This window comes from Protopterus annectens, chromosome 1.part1, assembly GCF_019279795.1.
Source record: "Protopterus annectens isolate FY-2018-M chromosome 1.part1, PAN1.0, whole genome shotgun sequence".
NCBI lineage: Eukaryota > Metazoa > Chordata > Ceratodontiformes > Protopteridae > Protopterus > Protopterus annectens.
Window position 1 is genome coordinate 424,871,108 of NC_056726.1, and position 16,028 is coordinate 424,887,135.

At 39.8% G+C, this 16,028-nt stretch overlaps 1 protein-coding gene across 1 annotated transcript in view; it reads left to right on the forward strand.

The window, feature by feature from the left end:
- DESI1 (desumoylating isopeptidase 1) overlaps nt 1-15,416 on the forward strand; it is a 418,723-nt gene extending 403,307 nt beyond the window's left edge. The window contains exon 6 of the mRNA XM_044075602.1: nt 9,278-15,416. Coding sequence (XP_043931537.1) covers nt 9,278-9,371 — 94 coding nt within the window. The 3' untranslated portion in view covers nt 9,372-15,416. The remainder of the gene's footprint in view (nt 1-9,277) is intronic.
- Nucleotides 15,417-16,028: the final 612 nt, after the last annotated feature.

The window sequence follows — 16,028 nt, forward strand, 5'->3', positions numbered from 1 at the left end:
TATTTATTTTTTTATTACAACTTCGAGAATTTTTCTACTACACTGTAGATTTCCCCTTATCTCGTACAAATGTGGCAGGAGCTTAAAAGAGATGTTAGTACGCAGTAGCTTTCACTTACCTATCAATCTTGTGCATAAGGATCCCTCTTTTTTGGTACTTTTGCCTGTGGTGACTGTTCTCTTTGTCAGTTTATTATAGATTTTTTACAAGGATTAACAGAATATTATTCAACCTTATTAAAAGGTATACTTGTAATACAGAGGCTATTATTTATGCCCTTAGATATCCCTGCAATTTTTTATGTGGGTGAGAGTAAAAGAGCCTTCAAATTAAGGCTATAAGAGCATATCAGGAACATTAGAAAGTTTAGCTCTGATAGCCCTATTGGATTATATTTTAGATTATACCACAGAGGTGATCCATCTGGTTTACAGGGCACTGTTCTTGAACAAATGTTACCTAAACAAGGTGAAAATGTGACACTTAAACATAAACTTCTGCACAAATAATCTATTTATATTTTGAAGTATGCCACTTTAATGCCTTTGGGATTAAATATAGACTACAATTGGACATATCTTATTTGAATAATAGTTTTGTAATGTAATTGATCATGTGTTTTACTTTTGCAATATATATATATATATATATATATATATATATATATATATATAATGGATGTTCATTTTGTGTTTTTTATACTCGTTTAAGTCATTTAAACCAAGGCACGAGAGTTTGACTATTATGTTTTATTAAATGTTTATACTTTTTGAGAATCTGTGGACAGTTTGTTGTTTTTGTACACAGGGTAAAGACGCTGCACATAAAATTACTTATGCTGAGGCACTTAGAGGTAACCTTCCTAAAACACTAAGACCTCCTACACAGTACAATCAAAGAAAGGGTCCTCAGACATCACATAAACATTCCTTTACAACACCACCCACAGCTGCATATAGTAATATTGTATTCAGTACCTCCACTGGTAAGCCCTTAAGGCAAACTGGCATACAGCCACATTTTCTGGTCATTTATGATTCTGTAGTGAGGCACATTGATGTCCCCCTCACCAGACTGAACAAGGAGATGGTCACAGTTAGCTGCCTTTCTGGGGCTAGTATCCGTCAAGTCACACAAGCACTCAGGTCATTGAACCACAGGTATGACTCTGTCATAGTCCATGTGGGTGTTAATGACCTGAGACGTACCTCCCTTGACTATATGAAGCAAGACATGATCGAGCTTGCTGATTTTATCCCAGGCAGGTATGAGCCTAGCACTGGGCAGCATACTACCTGCTGCAAGGATAATGCCACATTACCAACAGAAAGTGATTGATTTCAACAATTGGGTTAGTTTCTGGTGTTAGTCTGGGAGGTACAATATTTGACAGCCTGGGACTACATGGTTGACAGACCACGTTGCTTTGTCAGGGATGGTCTGCACTTGCCCTTTTTAGGCTTTTGGATATTGGCAAAGACCTTTTCACCCCCATGGTGCCTTTTTTAGGCAATGCCAAGCTGATAAACCTACCAACTTAACTGAACCTATGAAGGAATATCTAAAGGTGGTACTGCTCAATGCTAGAACTCTTAGGTGAGTGTAGACATCTGTGTAGTAATGGAGACATGGTTTAAAGTCGCTGAGAGTACCACAGCAATGCAAGGTTATAATGCCTTTCACATCTTTAGACCAGCTACTGCACAGGAGGGAACTAAAGGTGGAGGAGTGTCAGTCTATATTAAGACTAATCTCATATCAAGACTAGTTAAAAGTGTATAACCTACTGGAATTCATGCATGTGCAACTCACCATAAACAAGATACCGTACAATATCCTTGCAACATATAGGTCCCTCTGCATGTCACAGGAAATCTATACTACCTATCTCAAAGTATTAGAGTCCCTCACCATTCAATCCAATACGATATTCATGGGGGATCTCAACTACTCCTCTATACAGTGGGAATCCTATACCACTTCTAATGCACAAGCCCAGTGATTCCTAAACTTTGTTAATCCAACATCCTGGAACAATTGGTACATTCTCCTACCAGTGGTACAAACATCCTTGATCTTGTACTCACAAACCAGGGGTGGGGGGTTAGTATTCCTCACCCATTGTAAAATCTTCGCTCGTCAGGTCTGACCATAAGGCAATATTAAATTAAATAAAAATTGAATCTGGGGATCCAGCAAAACCAAAATCCTTTAAGAACTGTTCCAAGGCTAACCTCTTTATATAAAGCAACACCTTGGCTAAATTCCAAGCACCCCCAAACCCAGTAAACATCATAGAATAAACTGAGCTGTTTACAAAATCTCTGTACAGCCATATTGATAGCTCTATAGACAGAGCTATGCCCACTTGTATTAAGAATAAGACAAACTCAAAAGACAAGCCACCCTGTTGGCATCACTCTCTTTCGGTTATACAACAACAGAAAAAAAATCTTGGCCAACCATAGGAGGAACAAAGCTATACATACTAAAAGCCCCTTGGCCAAACTAAACAGGCAACTAAGAGTGTTACTTAATACTTCAAAGGCTAAATTTGAAGAAAAAAATAGCTTCTCAAACAAAGGGCAACCACAAAGCTTTCTACAGCTATGTCCATAACCTAAGAGGAAATACACAATAATGTGCAGAATTTATTGTAAATGGCATTACCCAGACTGAACCAGAGGCTGTTTACAACCCTTTGGCTGACAGGTTCAGCTCAAATTCCCCCCCCCCCCCGTAGTTCAAAAGAAATACCATATAACACAATCCCTGCAGCCATTACTAGAGAACAGGTTATTATTGCATTTTCCAAGGCCAGAAACACTGCATCAATGGGCCTGGATAACATCTCAGTGCGTTTAATAAATAACATGAAATATGACCTCTCTGGTCTACTTGAATCACTTTTCAACTGGAGACATCAGTCAGGTTTTGTGCCCAAGGAATGGAAGATGGCTATAGTCACTCCCCTGCACAAAGAAGGTACGACCACTGATCTGGGTAACTACAGGCCCATAAGTCTTACCAGCCTCATAGGTAAGGCCATGGAATGAATCATCATGGACATGATAAATGAGGACTTAGGAAACCTGCAAACTCTGGACCCATCACAGTTTGGCTTTGTTAAAGGAAGGACGTGCCTATTAAATGCAGTAGATTTTTTGAGAGGGTCACCAAAGTATTGGATGAGGGTAAGACTGTGCATACAACCTACCTCAACCTGGCCAAGGCTTTTGATACAATACCCCACTCATGCATTATAGACAAGCTCACTAATTTAGGTATAAACTCTTTTATCACCCACTGGATAGCCAACTGGTTTATTGATCGGATCCAGGAGGTCAAAATAGTTGAGGCCACCTCCACCAAGAGGCCAATCATTAGCAGAGTCCCCTAGGGCTCGTTGCTTTTTCGCATTGATTTCTCTGAAATGGAAGCAAATGCTGAATGTTTATGGCTGACTAACTTTGCAGATGATTGCAAGCTGGGGGTTATCATCAACTCCCTTACAGACGCTAGTCTTCTTCAAGAAGGTCTGTCTCTGACTAATAAATGGAGCCAAAGCCATGGTCTTATACTCAATGCTGCAAAATGCATAATTGTACTGTTTGGGAAATCAATCATCCCGGCTAATTACCATGCTGATAATACTCCCCTAAGAGTTGACTCAGTCATCAGGGATCTGCGTACATACTTAGACAGTAACCTTACCTTTGACCACCATGTGGCCACAGTGGTAAGGAAATCCTATTATGTTGCACAACTTATAAGTAAGGGAATGGCATCTAGCTCCAAAGAGTTCATTATCCCACTGTACTCCGCCCTTATCAGACCAGTCATAGAGTACTGTGCTCCCTTTGGTATGTACCTGACCAGGCATTTGCAGCAACTGGAGGAACCTCAAAGGTTCCTTACAAAATGAATACAAGGCATAACAAACATGTCTTATGCAGAGTGCCTTAAAGCCCTTTCCCTCTACACAGTCTCTTGTAAATTGCTGAGGGGGTGATCTATGCCTCCGCAAACCCCACACTTATGAATCTCCTACATATTCATAAGTTAAAAAGTACCAGAAGTACAAGGTCTGGGGACCTGAATTTTGTCTGTGACTTAAACAGAACATGCTGGGGCGACAGATATGTGTCCCAGACACTGCCCTCCCTATGGAAGAACAGGCTTCCCATCCATGTGAAGCTGAGTTCATCTATTATTCAGTGTAAGCACGACCCAGATAAGTGGATAGGGAATAGAAAATTGACGCCTGGCACCCATGTCCTTTATGGACATAGGTAGCTTATAAATGTCTGGCCCTCAGTGTACTATTTGGATGCAGGACATCATTATTCTTTCAGGAAAACTCTGCTAGGCTTAGAAAGACCTCTTGGGTCATTAACCTAGTAACAGTCTATGAATCTTGAGAGAAAGAGAGAATGTACTGTGAGTAAAATGAGCCTTATCTGGAAAATAGACACATCAGTATGACAGCCACAGTCAGCCTTGTTTTGGTGTAGAACATGTTATAATACAATCACGGGTTCAGAGTAATGCAGAAATACATATCCCACATGAAAGACAAATACATAGGTTCATAGGTAAGTACTAGGCTAGCTGCCTTTGAAGGCCATTTTTAGCCTAGCCAGTGTCTCTTTTGGTGCTCAAATTAACCTATCCAATTTGGTGTTAGATTGGCCTTACCCATATGGTCAATAATTGTATACTATCCCTAATGAGAATAACTGGTATCATACCATAGGTAATTTAAGAGGACCCATGCATGGGATAAAGTATTTAAGAGCTGCCTTTATCCATTAGTGGTACAGGGAGCAGTCCTGGGATAAAGTTTCTGTTTCTCATCCATAGATTCAAGTTGTGCTTTTATATTGACAAGGATGAGTTTTATTTTATGTGGATGAGGAGTCTGTTCAACAGGAGTGGTATTCTCTGAGGAAATGTACGTGTCCCTCCAAACTGTTTTGTTTATGTAGCATAAGAAGTTTAGCTCTCCAGACCAAGCATTTCTAATGCCATTTGAATTGCTGATGTACGGCAAATCTATCAGAATTGTGTCATCTTCTTCACAGTGCCACTGTATGCCCACTCACATCTTGCAACCCGAAATTGGGAAAAGTTAGGGCATAAAGTAAAAATCCTCAGAGCATCATATATGGTGCTACCATTGCTGAGTTTCTGCCAGATGGATACATGGTGGCCTGTTCATGGGGATTGTGCCGAACCCAAAATAAAGGTATGCATAGAGAATTGGGAACAACACCAGGTAGCAGATGGTCAGTTGACACAGGGCAAAAGTAAAGAAAAAATCATTGTTCTCTTCTTACTTTATTCTTTTCATGCTTGTAAGGGGAGCTGGAGTATGTTCTGGCAAGAACTGGGTGCGAGTCAGAGAAATAATACTAGATGGGGTGCCAATCCGTCATAGGACATACTCACATTCAGTCACACACAACATGCATACCTACATGCCGTTAGAGTGGCTTAATTTCACATAACATGAATGTCTTTGAGATGTAGGAGAAAATCAGAGTACCTGGCGAAAACATGGACAAAGGGAGAACATACAGACTCCACACAGAAGGCAACCCTACCAAGAACTGAACAGGATAACTAAAAGCTGTGAGGCATCAATGGTAAATTGCAGTGCTAATAGTAATTTTTTACTGTAACATAATTCCTTACTCAGCATTTTAGTACAGTGCCTCAGTGTTGCAAAGTGTTACATAATTTTTTTTCCCATGGACATTGACAGAAAATGGTGATTGCCCAGTGGACAATGTGATTAACAAAACATAAATATCTAAGCACACTTTTTTTAAAAAACCTTGGAAATTGTACTTCCCTTAGCCTGGGAGTAGTGGATTTTGGGCACTGGGTAGAAATGTGAGGAACATTCAAAACAACACTGAGTAATGAGTTCATAAAAGTGTGGTTGGTGTAGTATGTATTCTAATATCAAGAATGCAGTAAAATGTAGAATTCTTTTTTCCAGAGTACATTGATCTTGGCGTTAATTTTGTATTTAAGTAGCATGTGTATGTTTGTGTGTGTTGGGAGAACTCCTGCAGAAATGCTTTTTAAGAGTGGTTGCAGCAGATTTTGCTTTTTGCTAGCCACTGTCATGGTGTACGAGATACAGCCCAGGTTACCTGAGTTTAGTTAGTAGCTAAGGTGTCAGAGACACTGGCAAGGGAGGATGGGCATGCACCCATCCTGGGGAGGAAGGCACACCTCACAGCTGATCCTCAGAGAAGGTGGGGACATGTGGGGAGAGGGGGGTGTTGCCTAAGGGGAAAACAGGGCATTAGCTGTGATGCTGCAGAGGTAGAACTATTCACTGCATACCCATTGCACATCCTTCCAAGACTGTGTCTGCGTACATATGGAGAAGGGGAATTAGGGCATAATAATCAAATCCTCCTTGGCAGCTCATTTGATGTTATCGAAAGATGCCTTATACTCTGCCACTCTGGTGGCATAGAGGAATAAAGCCCTAACTATGGCTCAGTCCACCCAGCTTCATTTAGCAGCTTGAATGACTGATGGAGAGGCAGGGAGGGATGGGTGTGCCCTTCCAGGGTGGGAGGGTGTTCATTGATGATGCTCCTTAGGGAATGCATGGTTCAAAGAGGGGAGTTGCCCTCAAACGTAGTCAGTGAATGTGGGAAGTGGGGCAGGGAAGTAGTAGGTAGAGCATATAAATAAAAACAAAATCCCCCCAGGGTGGAAGTGGAGATGATTGAGCTACCAGGTTGCCCTTAGGATACATGACTGACCCCAGCAGTATCGAAGTAAGCCCAGGGGGGTAAGGAGATATAAAGCTGGTATATCTGGCATGGGCATGGAGCACTGGGGGCTGGTCTAGTTACATGATGTGTGTCCTGAGGGGACCATTAAAAAAATGCCTCGTACTCATCAGCTGCCCTGATCAGGGTTGGAAAAAGTCTGGGGGAGGTAGTTTGGTTTGGTTGACCTTGTGAATGAGAAGGGGCACTTTGTGTCAACTGATGATCGGCTGCAATAAGGGCCAGAAAAAAAAACCCTTCAGATATTTGCTATTTTAATTTTCAGTAGCTATTTTGTGATTGTGGTTTGTGCCGATAGGGAATACCTTGCATTTTTGTTGTGGAGCAATAGAATTTTGTATACTGATTCTTGTGAGGTGACTAATTTCATTTGGTAATCCTACAGTAGGTTTGTTCTGTAACATGAAACCAACCACAATGTTGTATCATAAAGAGCAAAGCACCAGTAAAAGGTTCATAGGTTCATACTAGGCTATCTGCCCTAGAGCATTTATAAGCCTAGCCAGAGTGTGTTTGGCTTTCGCCACCCATTTTAAATTAATTTTGCTATGCCCTTTTTCGAGGTTAGTATACTGTGCCTCTGTCTAACAGTGACACAGAAGTGATACCCGGGGTAAACCTACGATCTCCCATCCACTCATCAAGATTCCTCTTGAAGAGAGTCAATGAGGGACTCTGCCTAACCTGGACTGGGATTTTATTCCAGAGTGAAGGGAGCCTCTGGGTTATGAATCTGTTCCTCCAGCATGTCCTATTTATTTCAGTGCTGAGGTTCAAGTCTCTCGAGCGCAGAGCTCGATGGGATTTGGATTTTCTGAGGTGCAGCATGTCCATTAATTCCGGGTTGGACATGGCTTTATACGTCAGGCACAGATCGCCTCTGAGCAGGCGGTATGCCACTGAGTAGAGCTGGAGTTTCTTTAACCGGGCAGCATATGGCATCTGTTTGAGCCCTTTGATCCTCTTGGTGAGGTACTTTTGGGGTCTTTCCAGTTGCTGCAGGTGTCTGGTAAGGTACATCCCAAAAGGGGCATTGTACTCAATTATGGGCCTGATGAGGGATGAGTAAAGAGGCACAATGACCTCCCCTGATCTAGATGTGAATCCCTTCATGATTAGGTGGGCTATATAAAATGTTTTTCTAACCACTTTGGCCACGTGGTTGTCAAATGAGAGATTGCTATCAACTTGGGTCCCCAGGTCCCTAATTACTTCTTCTGTACTTAATGGATTACCACCTATGTGGTAATTTGTGGGCACTTTGTTTTTGCCAAAGGGGATGACTATACACTTTTTGGCGTTTAGCTTGAAGCCATGGGTCTGGCACCAGTTGTCTGTTTCTATGAGGCCCTGTTGGAGGATGCTTGTGTCGGCTGGAGTGTCTATTATGGTGCCCAGTTTGCAGTCATCTGCAAACTTGGTCAGCCACAGTCCTTCTGTGTTGGCCTGTACCGCCGAGAAATATATACCGAACAAGAGAGGTCCCAGGACTGAGCCTTGTGGGACGCCACTTGTAACTGGTTTGGAGTCTGACATGGTTCCAGCAATTCTAACCATGTGGGTTCTGTCCTTGAGCCAGTTTGCAGCCCATCTAGTCACATAGGGGTTTATATTTAAGCTGGTGAGCTTATCTATAATGCCAGAGTGGGGTATTGTATTGAAGGCTTTTGCGAGGTTCAGATAGGCTGTGTGGACCACCTTCCCCTCGTCAATGGCCTTAGTGACTGTTTCAAAGAAATCAACCAGGTTTAAGAGGCAGGATCTGCCCTTAACAAAGCCATACTGGGTAGGATCCAGTGTCTGTAGGTCCCCAATATCTTTATTTATGAGGTCCATGATGATCCTTTCCATAGCTTTGCAGATCATGCTAGTCAGGCTTATGGGGCGATAGTTTCCAGGATCCGTTGAGCCACCACCTTTAGAAGGATTCAGTGGAGACTAACTGCACAAAACTGCGGATGTTCTCCATTAGTAACAATTATTTTTTTTCTGTACCAGGTTTAAATACATTTAGGCTCTCTTTGAATGGCACTGCTTGGTGCTTTAAGATGAAATCTTATTGTGTACATTTACACATTTGTTATTCTGTATATTTTGAGATCAATATGCATTCCATTCATCTCAGGACATGTGAGATGTACTATGACCAATATGCCAGTTTTGTGAAATCTTGAATTTGCCTTGGTGCTTCACTTTTCACTTAGCCCACATCTTTTTTTTCTTTAACCTCACCCTACTTGTCTAACTTAAAGGATATAATGCTTCTTGAAGTGTGCTTGTTTGTGTGTGTGTGTGTGTGTGTGTGTGTGTGTGTGTGTGTGTGTGTGTGTGTGTGTGTGTGTGTGTGTTTGTGTGTAAGACGGGAATGAGAATAGTATAAGAAAAAAGTACAATTTTTCATACGTTTGTTGGAATATAATAATAAAGTAACAAGCACTTTGTTTTTCCATTGCAGGCCCTTTGGACAGGCTCTGAGACCAATACTGGACTCTATACAGATCCAGCCTCCAGGTGGAAATACCTTCAGTGGACACAATGGGCAAAGTTAACAGAGTTAAGATACACAGCAGTAGCAGTCTTCTGTCTTAATGGCCACAGCCAACTTCACAAATGATATACTGCTTTAGGCAGTATTTTAATATCTGATGTTATTCCTTTTTCATATGTGATATACTGAAGTTTTGAGTAACAGTCTCTCATAAATGCTAAGGAGTGTCCAGTTAGAATTATATTAATATGATAATTATTACTGGCATCCTGCTGAAATATGCTTTTCTTACTGACATTTCTGTCTAGATTGATGTCAGAAATATATGAAAGCTTAAACTTGTCTAAATTTGATTGTATTTTATGTTTTGATGGTTTGAAGCTACCTAGATGTTCCTGCTATTTTTTTTTACGCTTAAATATTATTAATAGCACAGAACACTTGGCAGGTAGATTTTATAGATTACTTCCTGACCAAACTTTTCCCCACAAAGAAGCGTTGATTATTTTTAATGGATTGGTAAAGTAAAACTTGTTCTTGCTTGATTTATAAAGTAGGTATTTCAGTGTTCGTTTTAGCTGTCTGACATCCCCACAGGTACTTGTGTGCTTAATATTCCTTACAGCAGATGCCTTTTTCATTACATTGCTTTAAACAATCATTTTGAAGTTAATATGTTCTATGAATAATAAGATTTTTCTTCGACACCATGTATGTATATGACTGTGTTAAGCTGAACTTTAAAAATCCTTGTAATCTGACAGGTAGATCTGTCATGAAGGATTTTTTTAGATTTGTTTATAAGATTGTGTGCAATATGTGAAGATCTGTTGGCTTTTTTTGAAGTCAGAAGACTGCATTTGAATGTTTGATACTCCTGCCTCAGAACCAGTTAGAAGCCTGCTGTTGTGGTTGTGTGGTTCAACCCCCGAGCTGTCAATGTAATTGCTGTGTAGTAAGTGGAGTGCCATCACAAAAGGACCATAGGTCTCTCCCAAAAGTGGAATACCTTCACAAAGGGACCATAGTATCTCTGCCACTTCTTACCACTGACTTATTGAGCACCCCACTGCTGACAGGTTTATGGGCATTGGTCTGAGAGTATAACCGTGAGTTCTCTTGGAGGTTTCTACCTTTGGCTGCGACACAGAAGACTCCCAGCAAATGTCACTCTTTAATGGAAATGGTGGCATTCTCAAGTACATGCAGCCACTGCATTGCTTGTGAATGGACTTAAGCTAGTATGTTTTTAAATGTTACATTGCAGTTCCTTGCACTGGTATATTCCTACTGATAAATATTGTGCTAGTTGTATTAGCTCTTTTAGGGGCAAGAACTGTAGCAGAACAGCACCAGCTCGTCTTGATTTATGAGAGTAAGAATGGAATGGGGACTTGAATTTCCAGACTGTTTAAATATACAGAAAAGACTTCCTTGTCAGACAGAAGGTGGATTATTCTGCTGTTTTTTATAGCATCTGCATAGCAGGGCTACACAGGAGGTTGGCTTTGGGCTAGAATCATTCCATTTACTGGTACATCTAAAGTAGAACACATTTGTTTTCAAGGGCTTTTTTGTTTTAGGTTTTTGCATTGTGGCCACAATATGTACCCCCAGTGGTCTGCTGGATGCATAAAAACATTATATTGTTAAACCATTGCTCATTAGCCAAAACGTGTTCAGCAGTGGTCCTTTTTAAAGACGACGTTTATGCAATTGCTATAGCTTGTGGCTTAGTGTAGTTTTGCACCAGACATATCAGTGCTCACATTGTCTACCAGGCCCTGCTACAGCACATATATCTAAAGTAAGCCACCGACTTGGTGCCAGAGATTCGCTTTATTATTCAGTCATCGAACCGTTATTTTCACCAGAAAAGCAAGCACTTAAGTTATTTAGATTTGCTTCACCATCTGGAATCGAAATCTGTTTTCTTTCAAGTTTGGCTTATTGTTACCACAGTTAGTATTATTATTACTACTGTGACAGCAGGCCTTCAGGTGGAACATGTGTTTTTTTTTAAGTTCTGAAAATTTGTTATGCATTAAGCACACTGATGTAGCTTCTTCAGAGGTCACTTCAGCAGTAAATCATAACATGTAGGTTTACTCACTTTTTTTTATGTCCTCAAGATCTTCTTTTTTCGGCTTTTTCCCAGTTAGGGGTCGTCACAGTGGATCACCGTTCCGCTCATGATTGGCGGTGGAGTTTTACGTTGTCGAGTTGCCATCCTGGCGCCCAACCTTCCACGGATGGCGCACACATGCAAGATCTCACACCTAGGTCCAATTTAGAGTATCCTATCCACTTACGGCATGTCATTGGTATGTGGGAGGAAACCGGAGCACCCGGAGGAAACCCACACGACCACAGGGAGGACATGCAGACTCCGCACAGAAGGCACCCCAGCCGAGGATTGAACTGGAGAACCTCTTGCTGTGAGGCAGCAATGCTAACCGCTGCACCACCGTGGCCACATTCAATTTTCTCTAGCTTCCTTGCAAGGAATACTGCTGTCCTTTTGCCTGTAAAGGTACTGACAAGTTTGACACAAAACTTCCATATATATATATAGGCTATCATTGTCACATTCTGTACTCATTTCTTCTCAGTGTCTCTTTAGTGTTGATTCCCTCAGTTTTACATTAGAGAATATCAGCTTGATACTGGCTCATGCTAGCTATTGGTGACATTTTCAATGGGATTTCTTCAAATATAGGCAGAAAGCCTGCTCTGGATGTTGGAGGAAATAAGGTTATGTCTTCTCCCCCTAAATCCAGCACCAGGTAGCATCGAAAGAATACCTAACCAGTTTTAAGGCCTGTTAATTAAGTGGGGTCCTTGCAGGAAATGCAGAGAAATCTAAAGAGGCAGCTTTAGCTACTTTGGTAAGAAGTCCATGTTTTGCACTCGTTTTCTTAAATAGTTGTTAGGAAATAATATTTCCTAAGTTTTTTTAAATAGTTGCATAAAACAATTATTTTTGAGACTGAAACACCTAAATTGTATATGTAATAGCATAAACAACCCAAATGCTACAAGAATAAGCTTTTATTTTGGCAAAAAATGAAATTCTGTCCTTTGCACTGGTTGTACACTGGCCGTATGTTTTATCCTGCAAAATCTCACCTTTCTACAAAAAATCATCCCACTTTGAGCATTTGAAAATGTGGCAACCCAACCCCCAGGGGTAGCCAGTACTGTTTGGGATTGTACCTAAATGTGATTTACTGTTACTGAACTTCCCTCAAAGAAGGGGTTAGGTTTTTGAGTAGGGTTTTCCATAGCATTATCTCTCCCCCTACCTCATTCTGGGACTTGTGTATAATTGCTGTTATTATTTTTGCTGTATACAAAATGTTTCTTACTTGTTGAGTCGGTTTTCTTTCAAGCATTTTGTTTGGTTCAGCATTGGGCGCTCTATCACAAGTACACTTCCATGCAGAGCTTTTGGGCTTGAAGAACTGAAGACAAAAACATGCGAAAGTTAGCTTGGTAGCTTGGTATGGGAGTTACACTTCCTGAGTTATTCACAAGACCAGCATTTGTCTTCTCAGGGAAACTAGGGACAGCTGAAGAATATTCCCAGGACATGGAAGGTGGAAAGTGGGTAAATTCAATTGTTATGATTATTGTTAAAATTAATCTTCCTTGAAAGTATACTCTTCTAGTATGTACCTTATGCAGCTGTATTGTACTTCTGTTTGTTGCCCTTTAACATTATTTCCTCTTTGCCTGTTGGATGTAGTTGATGTTGCTTATGGTAAATGGGGTGGATATTTTGCAGAATTCTCCATTAACTTTACACAGTTTCCCTTTATTTCCATCAACACCTACAGTAAACCCTTGTTGTATGGTGCACACTGAACTTTGCAAGCAGTCAAGGCCTCAGCTACAGTAGGGGCATTTAAAGTTGTACTGAATCTTCCTCAACTGTCCAGATTATTGCTTCATATTTTTGGTCTGTTCCTCATAAAATTTCTGGTATTTTGGCAAATCACGAGTATTGACATCACTAAACAATGACATACATTTGAGTTTCATGCTTTAGATATTTCAGAAAATGCATGCTAATACAAATCCTGTTATTCTATCAACTTTATAAGTTTATAAGAATTACACTATTGCTTGGAATGTGATTAAGACTTTTGGTCTCCTTTCTTACCTTGGTGCTTTAGAGCTGTACCTTTTGAGACGTCACCTTTTGGCCTTCCTTTGGCTCTGGCCTCACAGGCAGTTTTTTTTTTTATCACTGCTTTACCAGTTACCCTTTATAGAGGAGTATTTAGTCATATCTGATAAATGCATACTCTTCATACTTGTTAATCTGTGAGAAGGTCTTCAAATAAAAAGGAGCTTATTACCTTCCTTTCACCTAGGTAGCCCTTCCATCCAGTGTCTGCAGTAGGACTTTCTTTTGAGTCAAGCAGTTTGTTATGTATATAAGTTTTTGTGCCATTCAGGCAGTACTTAATTCATGCAGGGGTAGGCAGGGATTGAATTAACAATATAAGGGTTTAGCATTCCCTAATGGCCTGGTACATGATGTTGAGATGTGCTATGGCAGGAGGTTTACATGGCCACATGAGTAGAACCTGGATGTTTTAGAATTATGCCAAAGATGGAATCCCAGCAATTACCCAGTACTGAGAGCCTTCTGTAGATCAGCAGAGCTGATGAATTACACAGCTCTTATTGTTTGGTTCTCAGGTAATTTGGCGCTGAAGAAGAAATGCCTATAATAAGATTTAGGATTTCTGGGATGGGAATAAGTTTGGGGTGTGGGGAATGATTTGACAGTAGCCTTTAGTAGAATGTATGCAATATGTTTCTGATAGTACAATGGAAAGATTTGACATAAAGGGCAGGAAAGGGGGAGTTGCAGTCATTATTCATGTGTTTATAGAGCAGTTGTGATAATGGATATTTGCAGTAAAATACATGCTTTTGTGTTTCACATTTCTAATGTTTTTCAAGTTTTGTATCCATACCTCCCAACCTCTTACAGCAAGAAATCTTGACAATGCCCTAAATAATGAGGGAGAAAGGCCCATAAATTAGGACACTTCACAAACTTAGGAAGTTGATAGAATAACATGTTTTGTATTACCATGATTTTACTGAATGATATGAAGTCTGAAACTCAAATGTCTGCCATTATTTTCTGACTTCAGTGCTCAGTGATTTGCCAGTGATTTACTAGAAAACCACAATTTTAAGAGAAACAGATGAAAAATCTGAGGGAAAAATCTGGACATTCTGCAAAAATCTGAACAGTTGAGAGGTATGGTTGTATGCTGTAAGTGGACATCGTTAAAATAGGTGCTAGAGGTGGTTTTAAAACATGGCCACTGAAAAGCAAAAAAAATAATGAATTGTTGGAAGATAAAAGAGAAGCTTAGACAGGTGTTTACTTATGATGGCTATATATGATCAGATTTGACATTCTGCAGTAGAAAATGAATACAAGGTTCTCTTTTCCTTTCATGTAAAATAAAACTGGCCTGTGCTATTTATATAGCATGAAGTTTAGTAGCTTCTGTAGACATTAGAAAGATCTATTTGGTATGAAGACCCATATACTTGACTGCAGAGTGCACAATGACTTGGAACAAATTGCTTAAACATTCAGTTATTGTTGTTAGCTAACCACCTTATGGAAAAAACTGTTGTCATTTCCATTTATGCATAGGTATACATCACTATGAAGATCTGGATTATTGGCGGTCACTGACACAAGTAGAATGTATGCTGAAAATAATCCAGAAAAACATACCTGTCTTGCATAATGTTTAATAAGCAAAGTATGTAAATGAAGTAGTTGACACTGGTAATACATACAAAGGAAATGAAAGAAAAGCAAGTCAGTGCTTTGTTTTCCTGCTTTATTTTAAATAAAATTTAAATGAGATAGGTGCTTGTTAAATGCAATTGAAAGCATATGTGTAAATATTGTAGACAAAAGCTGATTTCTTTGTGTTATCTTAAAGTAATGCCACCAGTGTTGTGTGGGAAGGATAGATATTACCAACCTTTAATTTATTGACATTTTCTGTGTAGTAATAATGATAAAATAATAACATGAATAAACTAAATTATTTTAAAATGGGTTACTTTTCTTTCATTTTATTAAGTGCTTGCTAGACATTGCCAGTATCTTCCACAAGGCTTCTTGATCAGTGTGTCAGAACCATTTGTTCGGTCAAAGATATCCTTGTGCAGAAAGATCACTGAACCACAGTTCTTTAATGACTAAATGGGAAAAATACCACTTCCAAAGAATTAAAGGGATCTATTTATAATTTCTAAGTGAACTGAAAGACTAACTTGTATTGCATTTCAGTAATTCAAGTAATAATAATATAAACTAGTGCTTTGGACTTTGCCATCAGTAGTTAACATTAATGAGAAAAAAAAATTGTCTTGTACACAGTTTTGAAATCCTCTTTACCAGTCACTGCTAACACAGGTGCTGTTGTCCAGACAAAATGAAGAAAGCCACTAAACAGGTTTTAAAACCTATCACTGTTAAAAGAAATGATTTTGCCTAGTGAGACTAAAGTGAGTCAACCCAGAGACGGATTTTATTAATTTTGTTTGGCAACATATTTAATGTTAAAAGAGATTGATGGACTTAATTTTAAACTTGTTTAAAATGTGTGCACTCCTTCAGATTGACTGACTTTGGTTTGATTAGCATCACTCATGTTAACATTGA